Source organism: Tupaia chinensis, unplaced genomic scaffold (genome assembly GCF_000334495.1).
Source record: "Tupaia chinensis unplaced genomic scaffold, TupChi_1.0 Scaffold000477_1, whole genome shotgun sequence".
NCBI lineage: Eukaryota > Metazoa > Chordata > Mammalia > Scandentia > Tupaiidae > Tupaia > Tupaia belangeri.
In genome coordinates this window covers 362,626-375,833 of record NW_006159986.1, presented here as the reverse complement: position 1 = coordinate 375,833, position 13,208 = coordinate 362,626, and the positions used below count along the sequence as shown (strand labels likewise).

Sequence of the window (13,208 nt, the reverse complement as noted above, 5' to 3'; positions counted from 1 at the left end):
CGATGGGGAGATCACCGAGATGACCTCAGATGAGCCCTAGGATCCTGGGGCCAGCTGCCTCCACATGACTCAGCGTCCAACAAGAGCTGAGCCATGAGAACTGCAAAATGGGTCAGCCTAAGCTAAACCCCCACATCAGCACAACCCCCTTTTAATGCACACGCCCAACACAGAGAGCATGGCCTTTGAATGAGGGCTGGGCCCCCCTCAACATGAAGAGATTGGTCAGGCTGGGGCAGGGGCAGGGCCTCTGGATGTGGGCTCGCCTTGGCTGTGGTTATGTTAACTACAGCACAGAGCAATTCCAACAGAGGGAGTGAGGCTGATGTGGGTGGAAACCATCCCCTCCCCAGGCGCCCCTTGGGCCTGGGCTTGCTCCAGTGCCTGCCCTTCCTTTCCAGCCTTCTGGAGTCTCAACTCCAACTGAGAATGACCTCAGGTCCCTAAGAAGCCAGCAGGCAGAGCTGGTGCAATGGGGCCAACGTGGCCTCTCCCACCCCACAGCTGCTTTCAATCGCTGGGCGGTTTTCTCCTTCCGTCCCCTCCCCACCACCCACTCTGCCCTCCGCAGCCTCCCTGGGCTCCCTCCTTGGGCTCTGGGACCCATCACAGCCTGGCAGGTGTTTTCCTGCACTCTACATTGCCCAAGCTGGCCTACTCTGCAGTCTAAGGTTGACCTTTACTCCAGGACTAACTCAGGAAATGAAGGTCATAATCTTTGCCATACAGCGTCATCACGAGGGTCACGTGAGATGGTGCAGGAGCAGCGAGTGGCTGAGCAGCTGCTGGCACATGGGAGAGGCACGTTAAGTGGCCATTTCCCATGTCCTTCTTTGAATCCAGGTTGGGTGGCTCAGGGCTTGGAACGAGATGCTCTTAGGCTTCTTGGACGAAAGGCTCAATCTTTAAAGGACCAGTTAACTTGATGTCAAAGAGACTTTAGTTCCCAGCCTCCAGTAGCCTCCGTAGGTCCTGGGCACAGAGGGCTTGAGAGAACATGTTACGGGTCAGCTCAGCCGCCTCTGTGGCAGGAGGAGCAGCCCAGAGCTCAGGGCCGAGTGCTCTCATCTTTAGAAGGAAACCGAGATCCTGGAAAGCCTCGCCCTCAGCCTCACCATATCTGGGGCAGACGGGCAGGTAGTTGTGGTTCGGGTGGTTCGGAATGTCATTCTTCCCACGAAGATGGGTCTGACCTTGAGCAGGGCTGGGGCGGGCTGGGGGGGGCTGGTGCTGGAGTGAGAAGGGCAGAGATTGAGCACGGTGCCCTGGAGAATGTCCTCTGCTCATGCGCATGCCCTGACCATTCCCTCAGGGGTGCTTGGCTCCTCCCCAGAGGCCCTTGTCAGCCAGTGCTCCATCTCTCCCAGCCTCTGGCAGGACCTTCATCTCTGCCCCGTTACTATTTTTTTTTAGAAGTTTTTGACTTAGGGGGTGTGTGCTCGCCAGAGAGAGAGACAGAGACAGTGTGAGAGAAAGTGAGAAATCACCCCCGAGGGAGGATGGCCACGCCACAGCCCCTTCGCCTCTGTTTTCTTCCTGGCATCTTGGGCATGCACTTACATGAGCCCAGCCTGAGACTCAAGCCACCAGGTCTGAGACTTGAACCGTGATCAGCCATGTGGGAGTTCTGTGACATAACTGCTATGCCATCTGCTGGTCCCCATCTCTGCCCATCACACCAGGAGGTGTTGACTCAGTCGACTGAGACTCACCTTTGGCCCAGCTCTCCGTCCCAGCTCAGGCCCCGGCAGTGCTGGGGGAGCTCTGTGAGAGACCAAAGCTCTCCGGATGAATCCCCTGGACTCTCAGCAGTGCTCTGACAGCACAGCGTCAAGGTGACCTTAACGCTCAGTAGAGGTCGTGCCATCCACATAGCATCCCTCCACCCATCTGCCACACGTACCTGGGCATTCGTGACCTCGGTTCTGGGGGGCTGGATCAGAAGGAATGTGGGGATGCCCTCCCTTCCCCTCTGTATAGAGAAGAAGTAGAGTGGGTAGGAGGGTCTGACTTCTGGCCCTGCAGCCAGTGCTCAGGACACCTGCCCCGTGGCCTTGGGGAGCTCGACTGTCCCAGGCCTGGGGGCTCAGCTTTACTAAATAGGGAGAAGGGAAGGGGAAAGTGTCTCTGTCAGTCCCATCACACCTCTGACCTTTTGCCCCCCCTGCAGATGTTCCAGTGGCTTTGACCGCTACCGCCAGGAATGGCTGGCCTACGGCTGTGCTCAGGAGGTGAGAGCCTGTGTGATCTGCCGAGTCCCGGTACCCCGTGATGGGGATGGAAGCGCTACCAGCAACCATGTACTGGTAGCTCTTCTCAAGGCACCTTCAGCCCGTGGCCATACCCTCCCCTCCATCTGGGATTTGTTTCCAGACTGCTCTGAGCCAGGTAAACCAGCTCTGGCAGGTTTTAGAGGGCTCCGTGGCCCTGAGACAAGCACCTCTGGTGACTGGGCCTACGGCAGGCAGCTCCCCGGGCATTCTTGGTTCATAAAAAACATACGTTGGACCTGGCTTCCACTGCAACCTGGCTCCTCCTGGAGGCTGTGCACCTGGTGACATTGATGACACTCCTGCCGAGGCTCTGGCCCTCTGGTCTTGGAGAAAGGCTGTCATTCATGAGGGAAGGTTGTTCCGGGCACTTCCCATTAGAATCTCATACAGGTGCTGACACATGGCTAGAATTTTCCAGAATACTCAGTGCTTTAATTCTGGTGGAGAGCATCCTATCCTCACACCTTAGACTAACACTGACAGACCTGGTCACCCACGTGTCCTTTTCCCTCCCTGCCCCCTCTCTCTTGCAATGCCTATGCCAAGCACCCGCTGTCTGCTGTCTGCCCTCCACTCACCCTTAGTTAACATGACCCCAAGCACTGTGGCCATCAGAGGGGGAGACTGGAGCTCAGGGACTTGTAATGGCTTGGCCTGCATCTCACAGCTAGAAGGTGCTGGGCCCAGCCTTTAGACATAACCCTCAGACCCACTGTCATGCACTCATTATGGTCTGTTTTGTTAGTCTGGGCCTGGGTGAGCTGTTTTTTTTCTGGACTTAAAACTGTGTCCAGCAGCCCACTGATGTTGGCTGTCAGGAAATGTGCAGATTTTCTCTATGTATTTAAGACTGGCATCTCAGCTGCTGCTTTGAAGAAGGCTTTGGAGCAGCCAATGGGTAAATGGCCCTGTATGATAAGACACTTCGGGGATGAAAGGAAGGCGCAAATGCATTCGTCCGGGGCAGCAGGGCTGGGGTCTCTCTTGCAGGCAGAAGGCAGGACGTGTGAGGACTTCCAGGACGAGGATCACTTCTCAGCCTCCCCTGACAGCTCGTTGGGTCCCTTTGACAGAGACCTCACCACCACTTCCTCCTCCCTCTTTGCAGACAGCCTCACCACTGAAGGTAAGGCAGGAGCCTAGGGGGGATAGGGGAGGGGAGCCGTAGGGAAGAGCTGCCCTGCCCTGTGCACGCACTACTCCTGAGGGGATTATGTGCTGGCAGGGGAACTGCCCAACCTCTATGGATGAGGGCCCTGGAGAACGTAGGTCCCTTGCTGGGGAGTCGTGGAGGTGGGCTTTGAGCAAGTGAACTCCAGTCTCAGGCTCTAATCACTGTGCTGGCCTACCAGGGCTGTGGGATAAAATTTACTATGGAGCAGTGAAAATAATGAACCAGCCCGTGCCAGGAATTTCACAGAACTTCTCTCAGTTAATCTGACTAGTAATCCTGGCAGGACCTGAGAGGCCTCGTGTCCCTGTAGCAGGTGTGAGTTCTGTTTATACCTGTAGATGCAAGAGAAAGGTGGCCTGATTTCCTATCACTTAACTTAGCTTCTGACTCCCAGGCCCTGCTAGGCTGGCGCAGTGGAGGAGTCCACCTCGCTGCGGCACTTGGCACCCTGCTTCCAGAATCTTCAGCAGGTTGAGTGTCCAAGGGGGACCACAGCTGATTCCTATGAAGGCTTGGCCATCCTCATGGCTTCTCTGCTACCTCAAGGCCTGGGGGTCTTGGCTGGAGCTGGAAGAGGTCTGGCCACGGGGCGGGTGGTGGCGTACTCAACATCCGGGGACACCTCGTGCTGGCCCCGCCCACCCTGGGCCCTTAAACCCCTTCCTTCTCCCTGTCCTCCAGGGTTTTTGCCTGTCTTCTCGCTGTTCATTTTCCATGCACACATCTTGGTCTGCAAACTCCTTTCCCTTAGGCTAAGATGGAAAGACTTATGAATTCGGAGCCTGCTTGAAAGGAGTAACTGGAAAGGAAGGAAGGAGAGAGGAAAAAAAATCAGTATTTTAAAGATTATTTAGCCATGATCCTGCTGCATAGAGAAGGAAAGTGGGTTACTCAGGGTTACATGGGCGGGGGGGGGGGGGAGCGATTGGGAACAGGGTGGGGGGTAGAATGTTCTCCCATGGTGTCCAGTGTCTTTCTAAACATTGCCCAGAGAACTAGTGAACCAGAGCAGGGACTGGGCGAGTTGGCCCAGGACAGTTATAGAGGAGTCAAAACAAATGGTAGAAAGAGCTCGCAGTCTGGGGGAGTCTGAACATACTCAGTTCCCCTAACGATCCTGGGCATTGGCTGTTACATCCCTATGTTATAGAGGAGACGCCGAGGCTCAGACAGGTGGATAGACAGGTGGATAGTTTATAGAGGAGACGCCGAGGCCACACAGCCAGGAAGAGACACGGGTGGGTCTCATCTGGCTCCAAAAGCAGTGCTCATTCCCCTCGACCCCACTGCCTCTCTCCACGCTAAGAGAAACAGAACAGGGTCTGCATGGACTCAGGGGGCAGGGTGAAACAATGAAGGGTGAACACAAGAGGCAGACTGGGACAGCCCCCACTACTCTGACATTGCTCAGGAATGACAGGGAGCTGGTAGCGCTCAGGCCGAGAGCGGAGCGTGTACTGGTGCTGTGGAGGAGATAAGGAAAAAGAACCGGCAAGAAACCTGGACCTTGAGGAGTTAACCAAGTCCAGGGTGATCTTCCTTTCTGTTTTGTTTATTTGTTTGTTTTTTTTTTTAGAGGTTTTTGCCATAGAGCGTGTGCGCTCGCCAGACAGTCAGAGAGAGACAGAGAGACAGAAAGCGAGAAATCACCCCCCAGGGGGGATGGCCATACCGCAATCCCTTCTCCTCCATTCTCCTCTCGGGATCTTGGGCATGCACGCACACGCGCCCAGGGTGAGTTTTAAGCCACCGGGTCCAGGACGCGAACTGCCTTTGACTACATGGGAGTCCAGTGACATAGCCACTATGCTAACTGCTGGTCCCCAGGATGATCTTTCAGATAAAGGAAACTCCACATAGGAGGAAGTAACCCCATGGGCTTATTGAGGGCCATTCTGAGCCCGCTGCTGGGCTGGGGGAATGCAGACACCCCCAACACACCCCTTGAGTGTTTACCATTTTGTTGAGCTGGAGGGTCAAAGGCCCAAGGGCCACTATGGTGGATATGGAGTGCCCAGGACATGGCACCTGGGGGCCGAGTTCAAACCCTGCCTTGGTCTCCTAAGGGTTAAGTCTCCCACATCACCGCCCCGGTGGGCAGTTCCTACACAGAGACAGCCAGTCCTTCTGCCAGTTTTATGATCCATGTGGCTCTCCTGCCAGTCCAGGAGTGGGTCTCACATCCGTTTGCTGCGTAATGGTTCCTGGCAGAAAACATTAATTAGAGTAAGTGGAAACAATTATGGCTCTGTGCCCTTCGAGTCCTGGAGCAGGTGGCAGAGAGGATGGAGTTACATCTGTAAGAAAAAAACTTTTAATGACACCCCCCTTTGCCCAAATTTCACAGCGTCTTGGCAGGGCGGGTTTTAGTGGCCCTCCTGCCTGTGCCATGAAGAGACTCCCCGGGGAGACTTGGCAGAGGCAGTGCAGGGTAGAATCTATCTCGCACACTCCCTCTCAGGGTACAATCTGAACAGGGAGGGGGATGTAGCACTCTGGCAGAGGGACCTGCTTGGGCAGGACCCAGTGAGAGAGCAGACAGCGCAGTGGGAGCAGGCAGCCTGGGCTGGACTGTCGGAGCTGGAGCCGTTCACTTGCAAAGGAATGCTCCCACTTAACGAACCAGACGACCTCCGAGTGACAGACGACTGCCACGAAGCCCATGCGTTTTGTTGCGCAGAGACAGGCACTCACGCAGAAGGACTGTGTAGTGCGAGGCTCGTCTCCTAAGCACCGCGCAGCGCACCAGTGAAAGCAGCGGGAATGGAGCACTAACTACTGGGAAATGACCAGCCAGCCAGGCTGGCATCGTGGTGATGGCAGCTGGATCCCACCTGGCTGACTGTGCGGTTTGAGTCCTGGACCTGATGGCATGCTTGTGTGTGTGTGTGTATGTGTGTGTGTGTGTGCGCACACACACACGCCCAAAATCCCAAGAGAATTGGAGGAGCAGGGATTGCAACATGGCCATCCTCCTGGAGGGGGTGATTTCTCACTTTCCCTCTTTCTTTTGGTCTCTCTCTGTTGAGTGCACACACCCTACAGGAAAAAAAAAAAAAAAGAAAAAAAGAAAGAAAGAAAAGAAAAGAAAGAGAAAAGAAAGAGAAGAAATATATTTTTGAGGGATCAGCAGTTGGTGTAATGACTATGTCGTTGGACTCCCATAAAGCCTACCGCAGTTCGATTCTCAGACTCAGTGGCTTAAACTCACGCCGGGTGTGTGTGCGTGCGTGCCCAGGATCCCAAGAGGAGAGTGGAGAAAGGATTGCAACACAAACTCCCCCCTGGGGGGTGATTTCTTGCTTTCTGTTTCTCCATCTCTGTCTTCCTGGTGAGCACACACGCTATATAGCAAATACCTCTCAAAAAGAAAAAGAAAAGAAAAAAAGCAATATATTTTTGAAAGAATTATTTTATTTCAATTTATTTAGTTAGTTTAGTTTGACCAGAAAGGGACAGAGAAAAAGAGAGGGAACGCACATGCGCCCGGCGTGAGTTTTAAGCCACCGGGTCTGGGACGTGAACCGGGGTTGACTACGTGGGAGTCCAGAGACATAGCCATTACGTTAACTGCTGGTTCCTGAGTACAGATATTTTTTTAAGAGAGATTTTTCCTATAAGGTGCATGCACTTGCTGGAGAGACAGAGAGACAGAAAGTGAGAAATCACTCCCTGGTAGGGGGGTGGCCATGCCACAGTCCCTTCTGCTCCATTCTCCTCTCGGGATTTTGAGCATGCATGTGCCTGGTGTGTTTCAAGCCTCCAGGTCCGGGACTCAAATTGCGGTCGGCCATGTGGGCATCCAGTGAGGTCACCATTATGCCATCTGCTGGTCCCTGAGCCATCTCCTTTTGTCTACCACTGAAAGGTGTACCCTGGGCTGCTATTGATTTCCTGTGGACTGGATTCACAAGTTGATTTGAATCAAGTTTGTTTGCCTGGTGATACTTTAGTAATCCATTTATTATTTTCAACTTACAGTAACAGCATAGAGGCATACTTGTGTTAAATACGTTATTTATTGGAATTCCTAAAGAAAATATATCTTCATATGTCTACACAACTCTATCTTGTTTTACTTGCTATTTTTTTAGCTTTCATTATTTTATTTGTTTTCGTTTTTATTTATTTATTTTTATTAATTGATTCATTTTACATTCTTTCACTGAACATCATCACAGCATCCAAAATGCGATTTCCAATCCAGAATACCCTGTCAAGTGGCTTAATCATACATGTTATTGTCAACCAATAATTTTCCATTTCAGGTTTTACTTTGTATTTTTAGGGGTTGCTTTTTTAAATTGCCCTCAATAGGCATGACCATGCCACGATCTTTTTTCTTCCGTTTCTCCTTCCTGCCAGGGTGTCGAGCATGGATGTGCATGCTCATATTATGCTTTCAAGCCTCCAGGCTGTGAGTCAAACTTGTCAGCCGTGCGGATTCGGTTTCCTATGTCCAGTGCTTAACCACTGTGCCACAGGGTGGGCCCTTAAGGAGTTGCTTTCCTTTTTTTTTCTTTTTCTTGTTAGAGGGCATGTATGCTCACTAGAGAATCAAAGAGACAGAGAGAGGGACCAGCAGTTAGCGTAATGGCTATGTCACTGGACTCCCATGTAATCGACTGTGGTTAGAGTCCCGAACCCGGTGGCTTCAACTCCCGCCAGTCGTGTTGTCCAGTGCTTAACCACTGTGCCACAGGGTGGGCCCTTAAGGAGTTGCTTTCCTTTTTTTTTCTTTTTCTTGTTAGAGGGCATGTATGCTCACTAGAGAATCAAAGAGACAGAGAGAGGGACCAGCAGTTAGCGTAATGGCTATGTCACTGGACTCCCATGTAATCGACTGTGGTTAGAGTCCCGAACCCGGTGGCTTCAACTCACGCCAGTCGTGTGTGCATGTGTGCCCAAGATCCCGAGAGGAGAATGGAGGAGAAGGGATTGCAGTGTGGCCATCCCCCCTGGGGGGTGATTTCTCGCTTTCTATCTCTCTGTCTGTCTGGCGAGCGCATGTGCCCTATAGCAAAATAAAATCTCTCCAAAAAAAAAAAAAAAAAGAGACAGAGAGAGAGGGAGGGAGAGGAGAAAGCACCTCCCATGGGGAATGGTCACTGTGCAGTCCCTTCTCCTTGATCCCTCCCTCCTGTTGGGATGTTGGCAAGTATGCACACGTGCCCAGTTTATTTCTCAACCTGCCAGGTCTAGGACACCAACCACGCAGTAGGCCATGTGGAATCCAGCTGCCTCCACCACCAGGCCACACAGCTGGCCCAGGGTGGCTTTTTAAATTTCCTTTTTAAAATAGTGATGTGATCATTAAATGATGATTGCTGTGATTTCAAAATCAAATCTACCAAAGCCATGGCCTAGTGATCAAGAACATGCACGGTCTCAACTTCGTTCTCCAGATGGCTGGCCTTCCTCCTTTGGCCTCATCTCTTACCACCCCGGGCCACATATGCTCTGTGCTCAGCTATGCTGGACTGCTGTGTGACTTTGAGCAAGTCACTTCCCCTCTCGGTGCCTCAGTCTCTTTGCCTCAACGACGGAAGTTTAGACTGAACCTCCATAAATTCCCACCCAAACTCTGAGAGACAAAGGCCCTCGTGATTCCACTAACCTCGCTCCTTCTGTCCTCTCTCTTTGAAGATGACACCAAGTTGAACCCCTACGCAGGAGGAGAGGGTGAGTACAGAACTGCCTGCTCCTCTTTATCAGACCCACTGCCTCATGGACTCGCTCCAGAAGAGGTTGCCACAGTCACCCGGCCTGTTGTGGGGGGCAAGGGTGGGAGCAAAACCGCCCTGAGCTTCCTTGACCTCCTGGTGGGTGGGAAGGCAGGGGAGCTCTGGGCTCTGCCCCTCTAGATTGAAGGAACATGATCACACACACATTTCTCTGAGCCATGAAGCTCTGGGTTCTCCTGGCCTCTTTGCTTGTCTATATTCACTGTCCTGAAAGAATTGAGGGGGAGGCGGAGTGCTGAGCCAGGGCGAGTGGACAGGCATGGCCTGGGACATCAGCCTCTCCTTCCGGGGGCTCACAGGCAGTGAGGACTGGGGGACCCTTTCCCACCTGTTTCCTTCCATTCCTACTCTGGGTTGGCAGAGAGCACACAAACACCCCCCACGAAATATCGACAATATTGGCAGGTGGCAGAAGGTGGGATCCCCCACCCCCATTACCTGGGAGGATAATCTCCTCCCTAAGGATGGGAGGTGGTTCCACTCTCCTACCCTGGGCCAGGGTCAGCCCAGGCCCTTGCCACAATGCTGCAAGAGTGGAGATGGAAATGCCTTCGACTCCTGACGCCCAGGCCCAGAGGCTGTGACCTCGGTAGGCATCGGGTGTCAGGGGTGGGTGCACAGTCCCCTCACTCTCAGCAGCCGAATCCCTGCTGGAATCCCTGATCATCATGCCATCAGGGGCCCTGCTGCTGTGGGCCGATCCCCATGCCGGCTGGGGGACTCTAGCTGGGGGCCTTTCACCTTCCACTGCTGGCAGATGGAGTCACTAGCCTGCGCTGGAGCACCCCATCCTTTCTCTGCTGGGTTTCCTCTGCTCACAGGGTGCCAGGCAGAGAGAAGAGGGCGGGAGGACAATGATTGTGAATGCGTGCAACTTCCCATAAAATCTCCCTCCCCGTCACTTCTCATCCTACCCACTAGCCACGTAAAACAGAGTCAGCAATTCTGTTGCTGACACCCTCACCCCTGTCCTCTCTACCGCGTTGTCTGATTCCTCTGGGGGAGGTGAAGAGGCAAATGCTATAGCCCCCCAGGTCAGGTCAGGGAAGGAGGCTTCTGAGTGGCCAGCTCTGAAGGCGCGTGTCTGTGGGCAAATTAACCTCTCTGTGTTTCCATCATCTCAGTCATACAAGAAGAGGGTTGGGCAGGGTGCGCTTCCAGCTCTGCAGTCTATGGAGAACGCTCTGCCTCTTCCTTGGAATGGCTTTCAAACAGCGGGATGACCTCAGAGCGTGCCTGCTGGTTTACGAGCTTCCAGGGGACCTCATTCATTCTGTAGCCTTTGACTGAGTGCCTGCGATGGATCTGCCATGTTTTCTCAGAGCTGAGAACAGAGACGAATGGGACACTGTCCCTCCTTTCTAGCAGGTCGCAGTCTGGTCGTGGACAGTGACAAGCAGAAAGTATGACAATTCACTGTCGTGACAGGTGGCACTTACTGAGGTCTTCTAAGAGGCCAGTGATGCCAGGCACAGTTGTCAGCGCTCGACATGAATGATCATATCTTAACCCTCACACGGAACCCATTAGGGAGTTACTAGTACAATCCTTGTTCTACAGAAGTAGTAACAAAGACACAGGAAGGGTAAATAGTCTGCCTCACACCACACAGCTAGTAAGTGGTGGGTCACAGAGATTTGAACCCAGGCAGCCAGACTCCAGATCCCAAATCTTTTTGTTGTTGTTGGAGAGTTTTGTTTTGTTTTTTTTTTGCTATGGGGTGTGTGCTCTTATCAGAAAGACAGAGAGAGACAGAGGGACAGAAAGCGAGAAATCACCCTCCAGGGGGGATGGCCACGCCGCAATCCCTTCTCCTCCATTCTCCTCTCGGGATCTTGGGCACGCACGCACACGCACCCAACGTGAGTTTAAGCCACTGAGTCCAGGACTCAAACCATGGTCGACTGCATTAGAGTTCAGTGACATAGCCATGATGCTAACTGCTGGTCCCCAGATCCCAAATCCTAACCATCACATGCTTTCTGTAATTCCTTTAAAATGCTTATTGTGACACAAGTATCAGAGACAACTTCTCCTGGGATCCTTATTAGACATTTGGGCAACTTTTTTTTTTTTTTTTTTTGGAGAGATTTTTTTACTCTAGGGCATGTGTACTCACCAGAGAGAGACAGAGAAAGAGAAAGCAACAAATTACCCCGCCCCCCAGGGGGAAGGCCATGCCACAATCCATTCTCCTCCATTCTCCCCTTGGGATTTTGGGCATACATGCACGCTCACCTGGTGTGAGTTTCAAACCGCCAGGTTCAGGACTTGAACCAGAGTCGGCTATGTGGGAGTCCAGTACCTTAACCACCGCACCACCTGCCGGCCCCCACTTGGGTAACTTTTAAGTGATTTTGGAAAGCCACACAAACAGCACCAAGGACGTTTGTGCCATATTCACAAGGATTCTACCAACTCTCACGCCCACGTTTTCATGTGTGTAATGGGGAGACCTGGAGTTCTGTGAGTTTCCATCTCTGGGCATTGTCAGAACCTGAGACTCCATGGCCCAGACTTCCCTGCCTCCCCCGGTCCCTCCTGCCTTAACGGTCTTTCCACAGGCCTTCAGAGCAACCTGTCCCCCAAGACCCCGGGCTCCCCTGTGCACCTGGGCACCATTGTGGGCATCGTGCTGGCGGCCCTCCTTGTGGCAGCTGTCCTCCTGGCTGGAATTTACATCAGCGGTCACCCCACCTCCAACGCTGCACTCTTCTTCATCGAGGTCAGTGGGGAGCGTGGCCACAGGGCTGCCACTTGCTTCTGCATCAGCATTTCCTGGCCATGCCGTAGCATCCCTCCCCCTTCCATACCTGAGTCGGTTTATTTGTAAAATCTACTGTAGGGAGTGTGTACTCTCTGAAGACAGGGAGAGAGAGAAAGTGAGAAACCATCCGTCAGAGAGGACAGTCACGCTCTTGTCCCTTCTCCTCCATTCTCCTCTTGGGATTTTGGGCACACATGCACATACCAGATGTGTTTTTCAAGCCACTGGGTCCGGGACTTGAACCATGTGGTCAACCATGTGGGATCCAGACGCCTTAACTGCCGCACTACCTGGCTGGCCCCCTGAGGATTTTTTGCTTTTGTTTTTGTTTCTTCCTGCAGAGGGCATGGATACTTGCCAAAAAGAAAGAGAGAGCGAGCGGGAAAGCACCCCCCATAGAGAGCGAGCGGGAAAGCACCCCCCATGACCAGTGTCACATGGTCATGCTGCAGTCCTTTCCCCTCCATTTCTCCATCCTCTCAGGATCAGCATTAAGGTCATGCGCATACACACACACAAGCACTGGGCAGGACTTAAGCCGCAGCTGGCCATGTGGGCTCTGGCTCCCTTAACCAGCAGGATACAGGGCCAGCCCCACACCTGAGAAGCCTCCACCAACCCCATCCTGGCATGGCGGGTGCTGGCTGCTCCCTGCAGTCCTTCACCCCCACACTTGGCCCCAGAACTCTCTCCTTCCTGTCCTTAGGATCAGCCTGTCTGCTCTTGCTCTTCCTTCGGTGAAATCAGAAAAGTTCCCAGAAGAAAGAAAGAAGGTCCAAAGTGTCACCTGGCACTTATTTGGTGGCTGGGTGGCCAATCTCTAATGATATATGGTCTCTCGTGCCCAAATTCTAGGCTTGAGACCTATTCAAAGCCATAATGGAACCAAAGTCGCTACCTCTTTTGCCTACTTATGTGGGTTCTTTATGTTACAGTTAATAAGGAAAGGAACCAGCAGATGGCATAATGGTTACGTTGCTGGACTCCCATATGGCCGACCACGGTTTGAGTCCTGGACCTGGTGGCTCGAAACTCACGCTAGGCGTGTGTGCATGTGTGCCCAAAATCCCAAGAGGAGAATAGAGGAGAAGGGATTGTGGCATGGCCATGCCCCCAGGGGGTGATTTCTCACTTTCTTTCTCTATCTCTTTCTGTTTACCCACTGAATGAACGCACCCTACAGTAAAAATCTCTCCAAAATTAATAAATGAGTTACTAAGACAATATAATGCTCAGGGCTGCTCTCTGGA

At 52.7% G+C, this 13,208-nt stretch overlaps 1 protein-coding gene across 1 annotated transcript in view; it reads left to right on the top strand.

The window, feature by feature from the left end:
* PLXDC1 (plexin domain containing 1) overlaps positions 1–13,208 on the top strand; it is a 65,040-nt gene that overhangs the window by 49,328 nt on the left and 2,504 nt on the right. Inside the window, exons 10-13 of the mRNA XM_006156022.2 lie at positions 2,171–2,231; positions 3,264–3,399; positions 9,094–9,129; positions 11,756–11,916. Coding sequence (XP_006156084.1) covers positions 2,171–2,231; positions 3,264–3,399; positions 9,094–9,129; positions 11,756–11,916 — 394 coding nt within the window. The remainder of the gene's footprint in view (positions 1–2,170; positions 2,232–3,263; positions 3,400–9,093; positions 9,130–11,755; positions 11,917–13,208) is intronic.